This window comes from Camelus bactrianus, chromosome 16 (genome assembly GCF_048773025.1).
Source record: "Camelus bactrianus isolate YW-2024 breed Bactrian camel chromosome 16, ASM4877302v1, whole genome shotgun sequence".
In the NCBI taxonomy this organism is placed as follows: domain Eukaryota; kingdom Metazoa; phylum Chordata; class Mammalia; order Artiodactyla; family Camelidae; genus Camelus; species Camelus bactrianus.
Window position 1 is genome coordinate 1,612,571 of NC_133554.1, and position 16,298 is coordinate 1,628,868.

Here is a 16,298-nt window from a genome sequence, read left to right on the forward strand (position 1 = left end):
TACGCTATCTCAGGACCTGCTGTCCCACGGTACTGCTGCCTCCACGCCCACTCTGGCCACATAGTCTGTGGGAACCTTCAACTGGCACCAGCCACTGGACAAGCACGTACCCCAGACGGCCGCCCAGCCACAGGTAAATGGACGTTCCGGATACGACTCCCCACCTGCCCTTGATCTGCAGTCCCCCCGTTTCCCCAGGCCTTCCCCCGTGTGCCCTCAGATCAGACCCTGTGGAGCTCACCAGAACCCCAGTATTCGGTTTGCACTGACCAACCCTGCCTCAGCCCAGGAGCCCCCAAGCACTCCACCCATGGATGCTAATAAGGCACGTGCCCCAGGTCCACACTCTGACCTGATAGCCTGGTGTGGCCCCTTGAGGTGTGCTGGGTCCTTCTTCCGGGACCTGGGCATAATCAACTTCTCTAGTTCAATTTCTCTTGTGGTCTGTTGTTGGACCTCAGCTCACCATCCAGAACAAGATGCCCCGCTTAACAAATGTTAACTTAACAAAGTTGTAACATCCACAAAAGGGTTTAAGAAACACACCTTAGTAGGAGAGCCAATGATTGTTGGTAAAGGAGTTTTAAAGAACCAGTCAGAACTCCGTGGAGAGGACCCCATGTGCTTGGTGGGATAGGTCCCGAGGCTGCCGGGCCGACTGGGCTGAGGTGAGGGGCTGCATGTGGCCCCGGCGTGGGACGGGCACAGGGGGTCAGAGTGCTGCTTTCTGAGCTTCTGCTTGTTCTGGTAGATGTCGGTGAGGGTGGGGGCGCTCTGCAGCCTAGCACCCAACAAGAGAGATTGTGGTGAGGGAGTCTGCGGCCCTGGAGAACCTGCCAAAGAAACAGGCACTGTTCACCAAAGTAGACAAACGCAGGGCACAAGCTGAGGAATTAAGACAGTTCTTAACATGAGAACCCTAATGAATGTCTTGTTTTCCATGAGATATTCCAAAAGTTGTCTACCTGGCAAGAGACAAGTTCTGGCATCTTTTACAAAGCAGTGACAAGCACATGGCTGCTGGTGTCCTCAGGGGACGGAAGTTAAGGAGGATGTAAGTGTCAGCTGTTTTTAACAGCGTCAAGCCAGTAACTCAGAGTAACAAAGGTCTAATTAGCATCAAAGAGAACCAAGTAGCAAATGGTTAAAGTTAACGCAAACAACAAAACCCGACACTGAGCAAGACGACTCCTGCTCTGTACCTGAACACACACCAGTGCATCATCAACATAAATACTCCCTTTTCTCACACAGCAATTTAAAGAAACTTTTCAAACTAACCTAGAATAACCCCTTTTCTTTGCCCCCCACCAAAAATTTTGCAAAGAAAATTAGGAAACTAATATACCTTTCCTGGATTTTATTGTCTAAAGATAACAAACATATGGATATTTATTTTTGTCAGTTTAATGAAGTTCATTTAAAACCTGAAGTATCATATTCTCTAAAAAGAAAACACTTATCCACAGATATTCTTGCCTCTTAAGGGGTCCCCGTATCAAGAACCTGGGAGGGGTGTCCTGACACAGTGCACATTTGGCTACAACAAGGGATTTCCCCACACAAATCCTGTGGTTGCCAACCTAACATTCACTAAGCCTGGCGCTCCAGTTACAAATTCTTCAGAGCAACTTGCAAGCCAAACTACCACCAATAACATTAAAAACACATAAATCTTCTCAATGACTAATAACAATCATCGTTCCAAAAACAGACACCGCTAGGAGCTTTTGCTGCTGACCACTCCCGGCTTAATCTCATCCTAACTCTAGCATATTATTCTTCAGAACTGGGCTCTGCCATATGTATGCCCACACACAATAAACACTGACAACATGTTATGATCTGGGGAAAGTTGTCCAAGCTCTATTGTTAAGGAAACACAAAATTTGGAAAACTAACCCTAAAAAAGAGTTCTTTTCTAAGTAACACAGCTTAAATTCCTTTAATTTTGACAATTAAATTTAACCCAGTTAAAATTCCTTTAACTGGCCAACTCCTCAAATGCACATAAGGCTTATAAAAGTGTGATTTACGCGTATCTTTTCAGGCATATATATTTTATATAATAAAGCAAATAAACATCTCTTTTTTATCTGATGCTAACTGGAAGCTCTTATCAAAAACAGTACTGATCAAAGTAATGAAATTTCATTTTCTGGAGTAATTTTCATTATCTGAGTAACAATAACCAAAATTTAGCTAAGTTACATTAATTCCTAAGTCTTCGTTTCATAAAAGAATCATAAACTCAGAAGATAACTACAATACATAAAACAGATAAACAACAAGTTTATACCGTACAGCACAGGCAACTATATTCAATACCTCGCAGTCACTTATGATTAAAAAGAATATGAAAAGGAATATAAGTATGTTCCTATATGACTGAAGTATTGTGCTGCACACCAGAAATTGACACATCGTAAACTGACTATACTTCAATAAAAACATTAAAAAAAAAACCTGTCAGAAAAAAAAAAAAAAAACTCAGACAATAACTGATTGGCTGTGCTATGCTAGAGCACATTAAACCAAGACCCTAAACAGGATAGCAGAGAAAATATTTCATATAAATTGTTATTTTGTTAAGACTGGAAAAACGTAACTCAAATGTACTTATGGCAGGATCAAAATTATTAAATGGCAAACACGTCTCTGACCTGCCGGGTCTCTGCGCCTGGCCTCGCGGCCCCGAGGGCGCCCACAGCAGCGCCGACTGAGCTGCTCAGGGGTGGTCCCAACTACGAAGAGGGAAACAGCAAGGGACGGGGAAATGGCTCAAAACCAATAAAGGGGGGAAACAGGCAACACGCACAGACCGCACACCTCCGTTCACAAAGCGTAACCAGCGAAACCTGAGCCCAGCTCACGTGTACTAGGCGACCGAGGCGCTGGGTGGGGGCAAGAGGTGGAAGGACCCCAGACCCGGCCCTGAAGCTGAGAGCTGGGGCAGAGCCAGGGAAGCCCGCAGCGCCTGTAAAGGCACGTTGTTAAGGCCGAGAACAGAGACCGTACCGAGGGTCGGGGCCTGCGGAGTGCAGGGCGCAGCCGACCCACAGCCTAGCCGCCGTCCCTCCACCCGCCACGTTCCTGCCGAGCCACGCTCCCCGCTGCGCGCAGCCCTGAGTGTGTGGGTGGGGGGTGGGTGACTTAGTGCTTGGGGACACTCTCTGGGCCAGGCTGAAACGGTCTCAGAACTCACTGCGGTCAGAGTTCTCGCCCATGCCTGCCCTGCCCCCTCTCCATCACAGGAGCTCCCAGCCCCTCTCCCGCACATCACCGCATGGACCTCCTCCGTATGCACCTCCGAGAACCCAACTAACAGGAGGGAGAGTCAGGGAGGCTTCCAGGAGTTCAAGCAGACAAGAGACATGTATCTACAAAAGGAGGCACTGACCAAGTGGTGGGGTCGGTAGGTAAAGACCGGACCCCAAGGAAGGGCCTCTTTCTTGAGAGCAAGGATAAGGTTTGGGCCTCCTCTCTGGAGGCCCTGAAGAGCCTCAGGAGCCGCTGATGGGTGAGGGAGGGCCAAGATTTTGTTTGAAGTCTTTCAGCTAAAAACAACTTCAAAACCATTGCAACAGTGGGAGTGGTTATACAACCTTTGAAAAAAAAATCATCATCCTTGTGGTTTTTGCTTTTTTGAATTGGGGCTCCTGGGCACTACTTCAGCCCTTCTGGCTCTGCCCCCTCCTGAGACGTCTCCCCACTCCCTCCAATTTCTGCTCCAGGGGTTGTGATGGAGGGTGGGGGCCCTGTCCTTTCTGAAGCGTGTGCGTGCGTACGTGCGTTCTGTTTTGCCAGCCTGAGACCTGCCACTGCTGGGCCTCGAGGGCTGCAGTCGGCCTGCGCAGCAGTCCCCCATCGATGCTGCGGGCTGTTTCTCACAGACTCAGCTGAGATGTTGCCACGGCCTCTCTCACACGTGTTCTGCAAGTGGAGCATTTTGTCTTAGTTACACGGAAAATGTGGTTTTAGGTTTGTCTTTCTGTCTGGTTGGGATTTGTTGTTGCTGCTGCTTCTCTGACTTCGGCTGGTTGGCCTGAGAGTCCTCCCTGCTGCTGTGCGGCTTCCGGGAGGTGTAGGGGCCATGCAGTGGGGCAGCACCACCTTCCTCCCGCAGCTGGGAGGCCTGACGGACGGGCCCAGGGCTGAGACTGCTCTGCGGGCCTTCAACCTCCTAAGTCTCAGTGCCAGCAGGGCAAGCATCTTACACATGTTAACCTAGTGCTTCTGACTTTACATTCAGAGCCCAAACCCAATGGAGACACTTTTTATCCATAAGATCCATGTCTACTATCACATTTTCAGTAGAGAGATTCTCAAGAGCCAACGAGGAGCTGGGTGGAGCTGGAAGGTGGGCCATGGCCCCAGGCAGGGAGACTCCCCACCACCGCTAGCCAGTGCTTGTAAAGCCAGTGTCAGGTCAGTCATAATGAAAAAAGCCTGGAAATAACCGCTTTAACTTCTCACCCAAAGGGGAAGGTGAATAAGGCCTGGAAGACCCAGTGGAGAGTCTCCGTCCGACGGTCTGCGCCGTGTCTGCTGGTGCTGGGGAGCAGGATCCCAGCCGGGGGAAGCCCAGGGGGCTGGTGTTGGACCTTCGCACCGCCGCAGATCTACAGAGGAGAACAGCATTACGCCCTTGTTCTCTGGAAGGTTCTAGGGCTCTGTCTTTACTTCTGTCTTTTTTCCTAAAACTTTCTAACAATATGCCACGTGGTAGATTTTTTTTTAAATATAGAACACAGTCACACAGAACAAATATAAAATGGATAAAATTACACAGAGTGAGGTCTCCCTCCCATCCTGGTATCTCAGTCTCAACACTTTCCCAGTCCTACTCAAAAGGTTACCATTCTTTCTGGTTTCTAATGTATCCTTCTAGAGTTCCTTAATTCCAATATAAGCAAAGTAGATAAACCGAATACGTATTATGAATACGTATTATTCTCCTCTTGTTTTGATAAATGTAGTAGATAACATACCAACCACTGTCACATTTTGCTTTTAGGTCCCCTTTATATTATTAAAGTTACTGAAGACCCCAGAGAGTTTTGTTTATTTGACTTACATCTATTGATATTTACTGTATTAAAAGTTAAGACTGAGAAATTTTTGTAATTGTTAATTCACTAAAAATAATAACCTTATATGTAACATAAGATTATGAAAATGATTATTTTCCAAAACACCCCCTAAATTACTGAGAAACGTGACACAGTTTTGCATTTTTTCAAATCTCTAATGTCTAGCTCAGGAGATGACAGACAGTTGGGCACTCAAACTGTTTCTGCATCCAATCCACTATACAACATGCTACTTTGGGTAAAGTAGCTGAAGAAAATCTAGCCTTCAGGTACGTAACTGGAAAAGGGAGGAGTATTCCAATAGCCTTTCCAGACACTTGTCACACTTTTCTTTGCTGCTACACCAACACTCAGCAAGAGGTCATTTCTAAGATTAGCTGCAGTGTGGGATCTGAAACCACATCAGTGAAGTTTGTATTCGGTTCCATTAAACTTCACTCTCTGCAAAGCACCTTGTACCACAAATGGGTCTTAGACTACCACGGATGATTTTTTTTAGTGCTTGGTCCTTTGGAACGCATTGTTGACTGAGCTGTGCAAATGCTGACACATTACAACATCAAAAGGCCCCTTTCATATCAAAATACCACCACCTCGGTTCACTTTCAGCAGAACAGCTGCCAACACCCACAGCCAGCTGGCCAGCGTCCTCTCAAGCACCAGCGGTGCTGCGAAAAGGGGCCAATTCAGCTGGCAGCCACAGCAGCCAGGCCAGGGCTCCCCTGGAGACAGCTGCCCAGCGCGCCCACGTCCACCCAGGGCCAAGACTCTCACAGAGGAGCAACGCTTTCACCGCTTCACTGACGACACTCCTGGGCGCCGCGAGTGTGTGCTGGCGAGGAGACAAGACTAACAGCATAGCTGAAGCTGCCACCCTGATGCGTCCTGAGGCGCCAGAAGCTCCCCCATCGCTGCCTGTGCACCGTCAGTGCACACGTTGTCGCAGTGAAGGGAGCAAACGACACCCTAGGACTATGGTGAAAACGGGTTCGACCTCACGGACCTTCTGAAATGGAGCCACAGACCACACTTAGAGAACCACTGCTAACGCGCTGTTACTCACTTTGCTTTCTTCATTTTATAACATACTTTGGAAATTTTCCTGAGTACACAGAGAGCTTCCTTACTCTTTCTGGAAGGTGTCCTCCTGTCACAGACAGAGCATAATAAACCAGCCTCTTACGGCAGGCACCTGGCTCAGCGCCCAACCTCTGCCATCACGACAGCTGACCTCTCCGCACACACGCAGCGTCACACACAGGCAGGGACTGTGTCTGCAGACCAAGTTACCAGAAGCTGAGTGCTGGGTCACAGGACACTCGCATCACTGATTTTCACACACATTGCCAAATGCCCTTCCTAAAAGTTTTCCTAATGATAGGTGTTTTGCAATGGCCCTATCTCTGTGATGCGTAGGCTTGGCTGCATCGTGTAGTATGGTGTGTGGATGTTTGTCCACAAGTATAATTATATCACATCCTGCGGGACAGTGAGGCTCCTTTTCCATTCACTGAGCTACTCGTTTGGTGGGTCCTTTAACCTACAATCTTGTCTCCTCCAGTTCTGGGAAAACTTCCTTGATTATTTCCTGGAAATTCTCTTCCTTGCTATTCTAATTTTCTCTCTAGCATGCCTGTATCAAATTACCCTGCAAGAGAATTTTTTTATTCGTATTTTCCATCTTCTTTATTTGATTCACCTATTTCAGATATTTCCTCAACTTTGTCTCTTAGCATTTTTTAATTACTATTATTTTTGTAGGTTTTGGGAAGGGGGAATTAAGTTTACTTATTTATTTTTAGAGACAGTACAGGGGACTGAATCCAGGACCCTATGCATTCTAAGCACGTGCTCTACCACTTGAGCTGTACCCTCCCCACTCCAATATTTAGTTTTATTTCAGTTACTATATTGTGTAATGTCCAAGAGGTCTTTTTTGCTTTGGTTGTTTTCAGTAGCATTTCGTTCTCATTTACGGCCGCTCCTCCAGCCTCCCTCTGGGAGCGAGTCCCCTTCTCCCCGCACTCTGGCTGTTTCCTGCAGGCGGTTTTCCCGCGGAGCCGTCTGGCTGCCTCCACACGCCCCACCGAGCTCACTCAGATGCGTCAGCATCTCCGACAGCACGCAGCCCACCCTGCCCGCGACGGCAGGTGGCCCTCTTCCATTCTGTCTGTCTTCCAGAAACATATGGTGTCTCTCACCCACTGAGCATCTGTTCTCGTTTTACTGCCTCTGTGGACTCACACCTTGGCCATGCTTACTACTTTAGTGCGATGCAGAAGGAATAAATCATATGCACGCAGCCTGCTGGTGAGATTTCATCTTTTAACAAGTTCTTCTTCAATTGTTAAATATAATTGTACTTGTGGACAAATATATACAAATCATACTACATGATGCAGTCAAGCTTACACATCACAGAAATAGGGCCATTACAAAATACCTATCATTATTCAAGTTTGCACACCTCCATCAGACACGTACGCTAGACAGTGAGCCAGCCATGGAAAGTCACAGACCTCTCAGTAACGACGACACTTTCAGAGGGAAGGAGAAAGCACCCGGAGAGGATGCGAAGGGGCTCACCTCGGGGAGCCCTGGGGGTGCGTGCCGGAGCCCGCCGCGCCCATGAGGTGCTGCTCCAGGCGCTGGTAGTTCCTTATCTGAGTCGGGACTGGAATGGGCATCGCTTCACTGTGAGGAGACACAGTGGGCTGACATGGCCTGCAGACATAAGTCATCGAAAAGGGAAAGAAATCCAAGTCAGAGTGTTTTCTTTCATTTACCCACTGGTGAGTTTTAGAGAAAATTCCAGAAGCCAAATGATCACTTCTTGTGAATAAGAAATGATCACCTTAAAATACATATAAAGCCAAAGAAATCCCATGTGTCACTGAAGGAGCGCTCCTGGCAGTCACGTGCGTACTGAGACTTGTACAAGGCGCGCCGACGCCCCCTGCAGCAGCAGGAAGAGCCCGCAGGCTGGCCCGACTCCACTGCAGCCCCTCAGCCTGCTCTCCCCGCTCATGGGAGGGAAAAGCGTCTCCAGGAAGGTGCGCTGGGCACAAGAACAGGAAGTTCAAGAGCAAAGATGTCTGGAATATTTACAAAGCTATGACGGCAGGGAGCGTGCCCAGGGATCTCTGACTCGCATGAAGACTGAGAATACACTGTGCAGCTCTCAGAGCGCGCAGCTGAGCTGTGGCCCACACTTGGCAGCCTCCTGGGTTTCTTTCCCTGCTCTTCACAAATTCAGGAACTGTATGTCCTTAGACGATTTTCAATCCAATTTACAACATATCTTCGAACATCAGGGACAATACTGGGCCTTAAGAAAGATGACTTACTTCATTCTTCTGCCCTTCCCTAATTCTAACAAAGCCACAGAATCTCCCACTCTTCCTCAGTACAACATTACAGATAAAGAGGTTATTACATAGTTATCTAAACAGCATTATTATCTTCTAAAGTATCACTTCAGAACTTTTCCAGCCACTAGAGGATTTCATATTGAAATAAAAATAAAATACCATCTGTAGCAAAGATCTTAGTTGCTTTCCCAATATCCACTCAACCACTGTTTCTCACTAGCAGCACTCAAAGGTTATGGGCGGCATGATCCGCCCAGCTGAGCGATGACACAGCCGGACTCCCCGCGGCCCCGAGCCGTCGGAGGTCTTCCTTGGTCATGAGATGTGAGTCTATTCATCCTTCCTCCTACCGGGAGTTGGGGTGCCTACTGCAGACTCAGCGGCTGCCTTGAGACCAGAGTGAAAAGGCAGAAGGCTTGGAGACATTTTCCTTGAGCCCCAGAAATGAAGGTAACGACCAGTACTCTTGACTTCTCTCCACATGCGAAAGCTAAAGCTTTGGTGCCCCACCCACACTTGGTGCACCCCGCTGTCCCCAGCCAAGCGGAGCTCCTCCCTGACACGCCCCCCGGAGCTTCCACAAGCCTAGCGCTCACTGAGATAACTCCAATAAACACAGCGATCTAAGGTTTTAGATTCTGCACCCCTGACTGTGAACTTTGTCTACAACCTGAAACCAAAAAAAAACAAAACAAAAAACTTCCACGACTCAAGACCCAACAGCTGTTCAAGGCTTCCCTCCAGGCAGCCCAGGCGCCCCGTGACAGAACCACCGGCACAGCCACACGCCGCACAGCCTGCAGGACAATGCTGTCTCCCTGCCACTGAGACCTGCTGAGCCATGAATAGGTGGCAGAGCAAGCACTTTTTTAGCCACATATTGTCAAGTTCTAGTATTTTTCCTGAACTTGTTAAATCAGTAAAAGGAAGTTAAGATGCTGGATAAAGATACCCTACGGAGTAAACCTAGCAACCTCCTAACTCAGAGCACTTCTCAGGGGATCCCAAGCAGCCAGCTGGCTTCTCTAAGGACCCGGGGCCTCCCCCGCCGGCACAGCAGGCGACGGCCAGCCATGGCCGATGTCCTGTTAACATGTCTCCGCCGGGCTGTGGCCCGACCTTCCAGCAGGCTTGCTCAGGCCAGAAAGCCTTCCATGGACACAGCCCCAGAGCCCTAGCTAGCTAAGACCGCTGCAGCCACTCTTCCATCTAGCTTTATGCTAACAAGGATATTTAACTATTCCCCGACTCCTCAACTTCCAGGGGAGGAGGGGGAGGGTCTGTGTCTGCCCTGGGCACCCCTTCCTCAGTTCAGGGCGTTCTCTCCTGCACAGAGTACGAAGAAGCCTAGGCAGCTGGCACACACAGTGCCACCGCCACACATCCCTTGTCTGTAGTCACAAATGCTGAGAGGAAGACACGGAAGGGCTGATGACTGGCTGCACGGCGGCTTCCTCAAACTCACAATCTTTACAGCAGGAGATCCTAACTGCTCCCTCTGTTTTAGGAGGACTCGGTGAGAAAATCCTAGGACGTCACACTGATCAGGATGGCATGACTACAGCTAGACTGTGAGGCGAGGACAGAGGGAGATGAGGAAAGGGTCTGTACGGAGCTCCCACGGCGCCCAGGCCCTGCACCTGAACGTGGAGCCGGGCCGCGGGGAGCGAGGGGGCAGAGAAGTAAGGGCTGGCCCGGCCTAGGACCGCAGCTGCAGACAGACAGCACAAGGTGGGTCCAGCCAGAAGGGGTGAGTGCCCATGGAGAGGCAAGGACAAAAGGAATGCACTCAGAGATGACACACCCTAGGGATCATGGGCCGCACACACAACTGGCCTCCATCTACGGCCAGTAACTCCACCTTCAAAGGCTGATATTCTAAAACTACTGAAAAAAAAGAGAAGAAAAGAAAGAAGAAATAACAACAAAAACCAAAGTAAAACCAAAAAACGTTTTTAGTTAAAAAGATGTTCTGATATCCTATCCCCTATGCCTGTGTGTACTTTTGGTCTGGGCGCAGAGAAAATATTTGTAAATCATATATCTGATAAATGGTTAACATCCAAAATATATAAAGAACTTTTACAACCAGCAACAAAAAAATAACCTGATTAAAAATTGAGCAAGGACTTGAACAGATAATTTCTCCAAAGACAATCTACGAATGGCCAACAGGTATACGAAAAAATGCTCAAAACTACACTAGAGAAATGCAAATCAAAACTGCAATGAACTATCACCTCATACCCATTAGACTGCAGTTATCAAAAAACCAGAAACTAACATGTGTTGGTAAAGATGTGGAGAAACTGGATCCCTTGTGCACTACTGGTAGGAATGTAAAATGGTGCAACTGCTATGGAACTCCTCAAAAAGTTAAAACAGAATTACCATATGACCCAGCAGGTCCACTTTTGGGTATTTGTCCAAAAGAACTGAAAGCAGGCTCTTGAACAGATCTTTGCACATTCATTTTTCACAGCAGCATTATTTATAACAGCCAAGAGTCAGACGCAAACCAACAGATGATGGATAAACAATGTAGCATATACATATAATGGGTAGTACTCAGTCTTAGGAAGGAACTCTGACAGGGATGAAACTTGTGGACATTATGCTGAGTGAACAAAGCCAGTCACAAAAAGAAAAACATTGCATGATTCTACTTAAATGAGGTACTCGAAATAGTCAAATTTAGAGACAAAAAACAGTGTGGTGGCTCCCGTGCCTGTGGCTGGGGAGGGGGGAGGGGGTGCTGTTACACAAGAGCACAGAGCTTCAGTTTTGCAGGAGCAACAGTCCTGGAGATCTGGCGCACAGCACTGCGAATACACTTAACACTAGTACTGAACTCAAACTGAAAAATGGTTGCAATGGCAGATTTTATGTGTTTTCTACCACAGTTGAATTTTTTTTAGAAATAGTAAATTGTGAAACAAACTAAATTTTAGAATCAAGAACATAAAGTTCTATAACTTTACTTAAACAAAAAGCAAAGTATGTAAAATCTTTTAGTTAAATATATGCAAACATACCCTCCACACACCAAGAACTCACTGGACGCATGTCTGCCAGCAGCTCCCACTGGCGTATCATCTAAAGGAAAAAGAAAAACAGTCAGTTCTGCTATACCACCTGCTTTAAAATGTACATTGTTCCAACGTGATTATTAGGGAAAACATTTGAGCACAGTACAAATTTATCATTTGATTATCTTGTGTTACAGCAGGTGAACACAGAACACTGCACCCAGCTGAACTCACAGACTACAAGCACCAGGCCTTTCCAAGGTCAACTGTCATCACATTTATGAGGTGTGTACGTATTTCTTCACCGTTTAACGTGTGCGGAATCGGTGCTACCGTTTTTATCATGTTCCTTTTAATATATCACTGACAAAGGTTTTGAGGGTTGTGCCCCGATCCCAATCTGCCCATGAACTCTGGTTTTTACTGAACAATTCTGCAGGGTGTGGTGATCTCTAGGAAGACGTTATGTCACGTTCTAGCATAGCTGCCTGTAAACCGAGTCTCATTCACTCTAACCCTGGGGCACCCCATTCTCCTGCGAGACCCTCTCCTGGGTCCTGCGTGGGTTGCTGAACAAGATGCCATGGAAGCGGGGCCTCTCAGACACAGATGCCCCAGGCCACAGGGCATATTCCTCTGCTCAGACATCATCCGTTTATGGGAACAGCACAGCTCAGAACGCAGGGGCCCTCACCCGGTCACTGCTATACACTAGGTCACAATGCCCTGTGTGGTCCTTAAATGGCTGCAAAGGTATACTCAGTGTGTGTTGATGTGAAAAAGTAGTGTTAATCAAGTAATACAAATTTTAAAAAATAAAATAAACCATGCTAACCTCAAAACACTCAAAAAGGAAAAAACAATCACAAATGTCCCTTTGAATGGGCCCTACGTGAGAAGTGAGAAATGTGTTTACTTTGGCGTACAAGGTCCTTGCTCTCATGAAGCTCACACTCCAGTAGGGAAGGAAGGTAATAACACCAGGGAGTGATGAGATGTAAAAAGGAAAATAAATCAGGGTAAGGGGATGAAGGCAGGAGCAAGGAAGGAGTAATTTTAAAGAAAACAGCTGCCTACGGGGAATGGAGGAGACGGCAGAGTGGCAGGGTTGAGAGTGCCGGCTCACTAAGTGTACCTCTGAGTTTGGAACCATACATCATTATGAAACAAGATTAAATCAAAGGAACAGAACAATCCCTAGGAATCAGAAATAAAATTAAGTGAAGAAACCTCATCACATATGAACTTGGAAGCATGAGCACCGGAGGGGAACACTTTCAAGTGACTTTAAACTGGGCAATGTAATGGGACATCCCTAACGAGAGCATCCAGAAGACAGAGATCTTGCATGGTCGTTAGGGACCCTAGCGTCACCTCCTTACCACACTGTTATCGGAAACTACAGGCCAAGAGGGAAGGAGAGAAAAAAGGCAAAAGAACAGAGAAGTCAACAGCCATGAACACCTGCAAGCTAGAAAGTCGATGCAGGTGCTGTCTGACAGGGCAGGCCCAGGAACACGGGATCCTTAGCCAGCAGAAGGAAAGCTCAGAAGAAAACCAATGTATACCAGAGGTCCCCAAAAAGCTAAGTAATTAGCAGTGCCAGGTAACTTTCAACGTGGCACTGAGCCCAAGACCGAAAGGATTAGGTCAAACTTGGAAGCAGGATTTCTTATCCTTTCTCACCATTTCCGTGCAGACAGGCAATGCCAATCCCCCACTGCAGGAAAAGACGGATGTTTACACTTGGGACGGGGTCTCTGGATTGCGGAATCCTGGCCGAGGTGAAGGCAGTGGTGAACAGGGAGAGGTGGCTGGGGGAGGGGCTGTAAGTGACGGCTTCTTCACACAGACCACTGAGACGTCCAGCCTTCTTCCCCTGCTCGGCCCTCACAGGGAATCAGGTGTATACTCTTCACGCAGAAGACTGGCTGAGTCTTCACTGGGGATCTGAGCAGCCCTCCAGAAAGGAAGCATTCCAATCCAAGACAATCACTCAGCCATGTCACCCAGTGTAGACTGCCATTAGACCCACCTGTACAAAGCTTTCAAATGTTTTAATTGTCCATTCTTAATTATGAGCATCTAACAACCACCAAACATCCAAGGAAAGAATCCAAAATGAAAACCAGACTCCAAAACAAACTGGGGGGTATAAAAAAGAACTAAACAAATATTTTTCAAGGAAAAAATAGAAAAAAAATGTATATATTTAATACCCTTAGAGATAAAACACTGCACCTTGAAATAAAAACAATACTCAGAGGGGGATAAAAAGTGCTTCTGAAAAGTAAAAATATGAGAGCATAAGTGAGAAACTCAATAAAAGAGTGATGAAGTAAAATATATATTTTATGGCAAGATGAGTAAATTTTAAATAAAAATTTCCTCTGCCCATTTGGGCCTCCTCCCCTTTCTAGTGTGTGGTGCATCTGCATTAACCAGACCTCCTTAGGAGATAACCCTCCTCCTAATCTTGTGAAGGGTCACAGTGACCCCTGTTCACTCTGTACGTACAGACCCAGACTGTGCAGTGGTCAGTATGTCGTCTGATGTATAACCCCACATCTCAAAAACTTATACAACTGTGCTTTCACCTCTAATAGGAGGAAAGGTCCTCAGAGCTTCTGAAAGACAATCTCATCAGTTAAAAATCCTCAAGTTGGCACAAATAAAAATTTCCATTTCTTTCTTAGGTTGACTACTGATAACTTTTTTGTCAACAAGAGTTAGAAGAAAACATTAAGGAAGTTTCCCTTAAAGTAGAGCAAAAAGATGGAAAATCAGACAAAAAAGATAAGAAAATCAGGAGTGTACTCAAGTGTTTTCTACTAGCATGTTTTGTACCATGTTGCAAATACCCCTTCTGGGGACTCAGCCCTGGTTTTGCGTGTAAGGAGCGCTGAAGTCGCCATGCCATCCCAGCAGCAAGTGAACAGCGGGACAGACCAGAAAATCCACGGCTCTTCTGGGATCCACAGGAGGGCGGAGGGCAGTGGGCTGACCTCTGCCCCCAAGACCAAAGAGACAGGCAGACAGCAGCTTACCAGAGAGGAGCCGCCGGGGGCCAGGCAGAAGCACTGGAGACAGGACTGACAACTTGCTAGACGCTCAGTGCGCACACCTTTGGGAGTTAAAGGCACCAGGGAGACGCAGTCATAGGAAGGCTCACAAAGCTGTCAGACTGGCCTCCAGGAGCTCATCCCGGCTCCTACAGCTCCCACAGCAAATGCTGGAGAAAACCCTTCCTACTCCGGGCATGGGAGGGGCAAGGAGCACTCCCTTCTGCTTCACAAGGCCCAACCTCAGGGAAAAGGGGTTACCCAGAGCTCAATCTGCTGGGGTGAAACTCAGAGCCTAACTGACCTGGGGGGTGGGATATACCCAACTGCAGCCGCCTCTAGCCATCCTGTTCCACCTAAGGCAGGAGGAAGGAACTGAAACACTGGTGATGGTCACAGCCCAGAATCACCGGGAAGAACAAAGCTGGAGGATGGACACTGCCTGACATCAGGACTGACTGTAAAGCTGTGGTAATCAAGACAGTGCGGAATCGGCAACAGAACAAAGATCAATGGACCAGAACAGGGAGCCCAGAAACAGACCCCCATAAATAGTCAACTGATCTTTGACAGAGAGAACGACAATACAATGGAGCAAATACGGTCTTTTCAACATTCACATGCAAAAACAAAACAAAGCAAAATTAATCTAGACAAAGACCTTACACCCTTCAAAAAAAATTAACTCAAAACAACTCACAGACATAAATGTAAAACAAAAAATTATAAAACTCCTAGGCGGTAACAGGAGAAAACCTAAATGAACCTGGGTATTGTCATGCCAACACCAAAGACACAATCCATGAAAGAAAGAAATTGGTTAATAAGCTAGACTAAATTAAAATTAAAACAACTGCTCTCTGAAAGACAGTATCAAGAGAACTGGAAGAGAAACCACAGACTAGGCAAAAATATTTGCAAAAGACAGAGCTGATAAAGGACTGTCATCCAAAATATGCAAAGAACTCAACAAATTAGGATAAACAATTAAAGACCAGTTAAACCCAATTTAAAAATGGGCCAAAGATCTTAAGAAACACTTCACCAAAGAAGATACGTGGATAGTGAATCAGAGACACGAAAAGTCCGGCGCGAGGCACCACCACGCACTCATTAGAATGGCGGAAACCTGTACCACGGACAGCACTAAGCCGTGCTGAGGGTGCAGAGCAACAGGAACTCTGCTGGTGAGAATGCAACATGGTGCAGCCACTTTGGAAAGCAGTTTGGTGGTTTCTCACAAAACTAAACATAATCTTATCATACCATCCAGAAATCACACTCCTTGGTATTTACCCAAAGGAGCTGAACACTCATATCCACACAAAAATGTGCACATGGATGTGTATAGCAGATTTACTCAAAACTACCAAAACCTGGAAGTAATCAAGATGTTCTTCAGAAGATGGATGGACAAACCATGGTCCATCCAGACAATGGAATATGACTCAGCCCTAAAAAGAAATGCACTGGGAAGAAGGGTACAGCTCAGCAGTAGAGCATGTAGTTAGCATGCATGAGGTTCTGGGTTCAATCTCCAGTACTTATATTTAAAGAAAAAAAAGAAATGAGCTACCAAACCATGAAAAGACATGGAGCAATCTCAAGTGCATATCACAAAGTAAAAGAAGCCAATTCGAAAAGGCTACATATTGTTTAATTCCAACTACATGATATTCTGGAGAAGGCAAAACTGTAGAGACAAAAAAAAAAAAAAAAAAAAAAAAGTGGTTTCCAGAAGAG

The 16,298-nt window shown here is 46.7% G+C and overlaps 1 protein-coding gene across 7 annotated transcripts in view; it reads right to left on the bottom strand.

Moving 5' to 3' along the window:
* ULK2 (unc-51 like autophagy activating kinase 2) overlaps nucleotides 1-16,298 on the bottom strand; it is a 71,994-nt gene that overhangs the window by 21,551 nt on the left and 34,145 nt on the right. For 4 of the 7 annotated variants that reach the window (XR_012499345.1, XM_074342048.1, XM_074342047.1 and 1 more), the window contains exons 14-17: nucleotides 11,500-11,560; nucleotides 7,680-7,817; nucleotides 4,477-4,622; nucleotides 547-833 (exon numbers count right to left, since the gene is read on the bottom strand). Coding sequence is in view for 6 of the 7 variants with exons in the window: in XM_074342048.1 (XP_074198149.1) it covers nucleotides 547-833; nucleotides 4,477-4,622; nucleotides 7,680-7,817; nucleotides 11,500-11,560 (632 nt within the window). In the remaining variant the exon portion in view is untranslated. Of the gene's footprint in view, nucleotides 1-546; nucleotides 834-2,663; nucleotides 2,745-4,476; nucleotides 4,623-7,679; nucleotides 7,818-11,499; nucleotides 11,561-16,298 lie in introns of all 7 variants that reach the window. The other 3 variants (XM_074342051.1, XM_074342050.1, XM_074342049.1) reach the window with 3 other exon arrangements.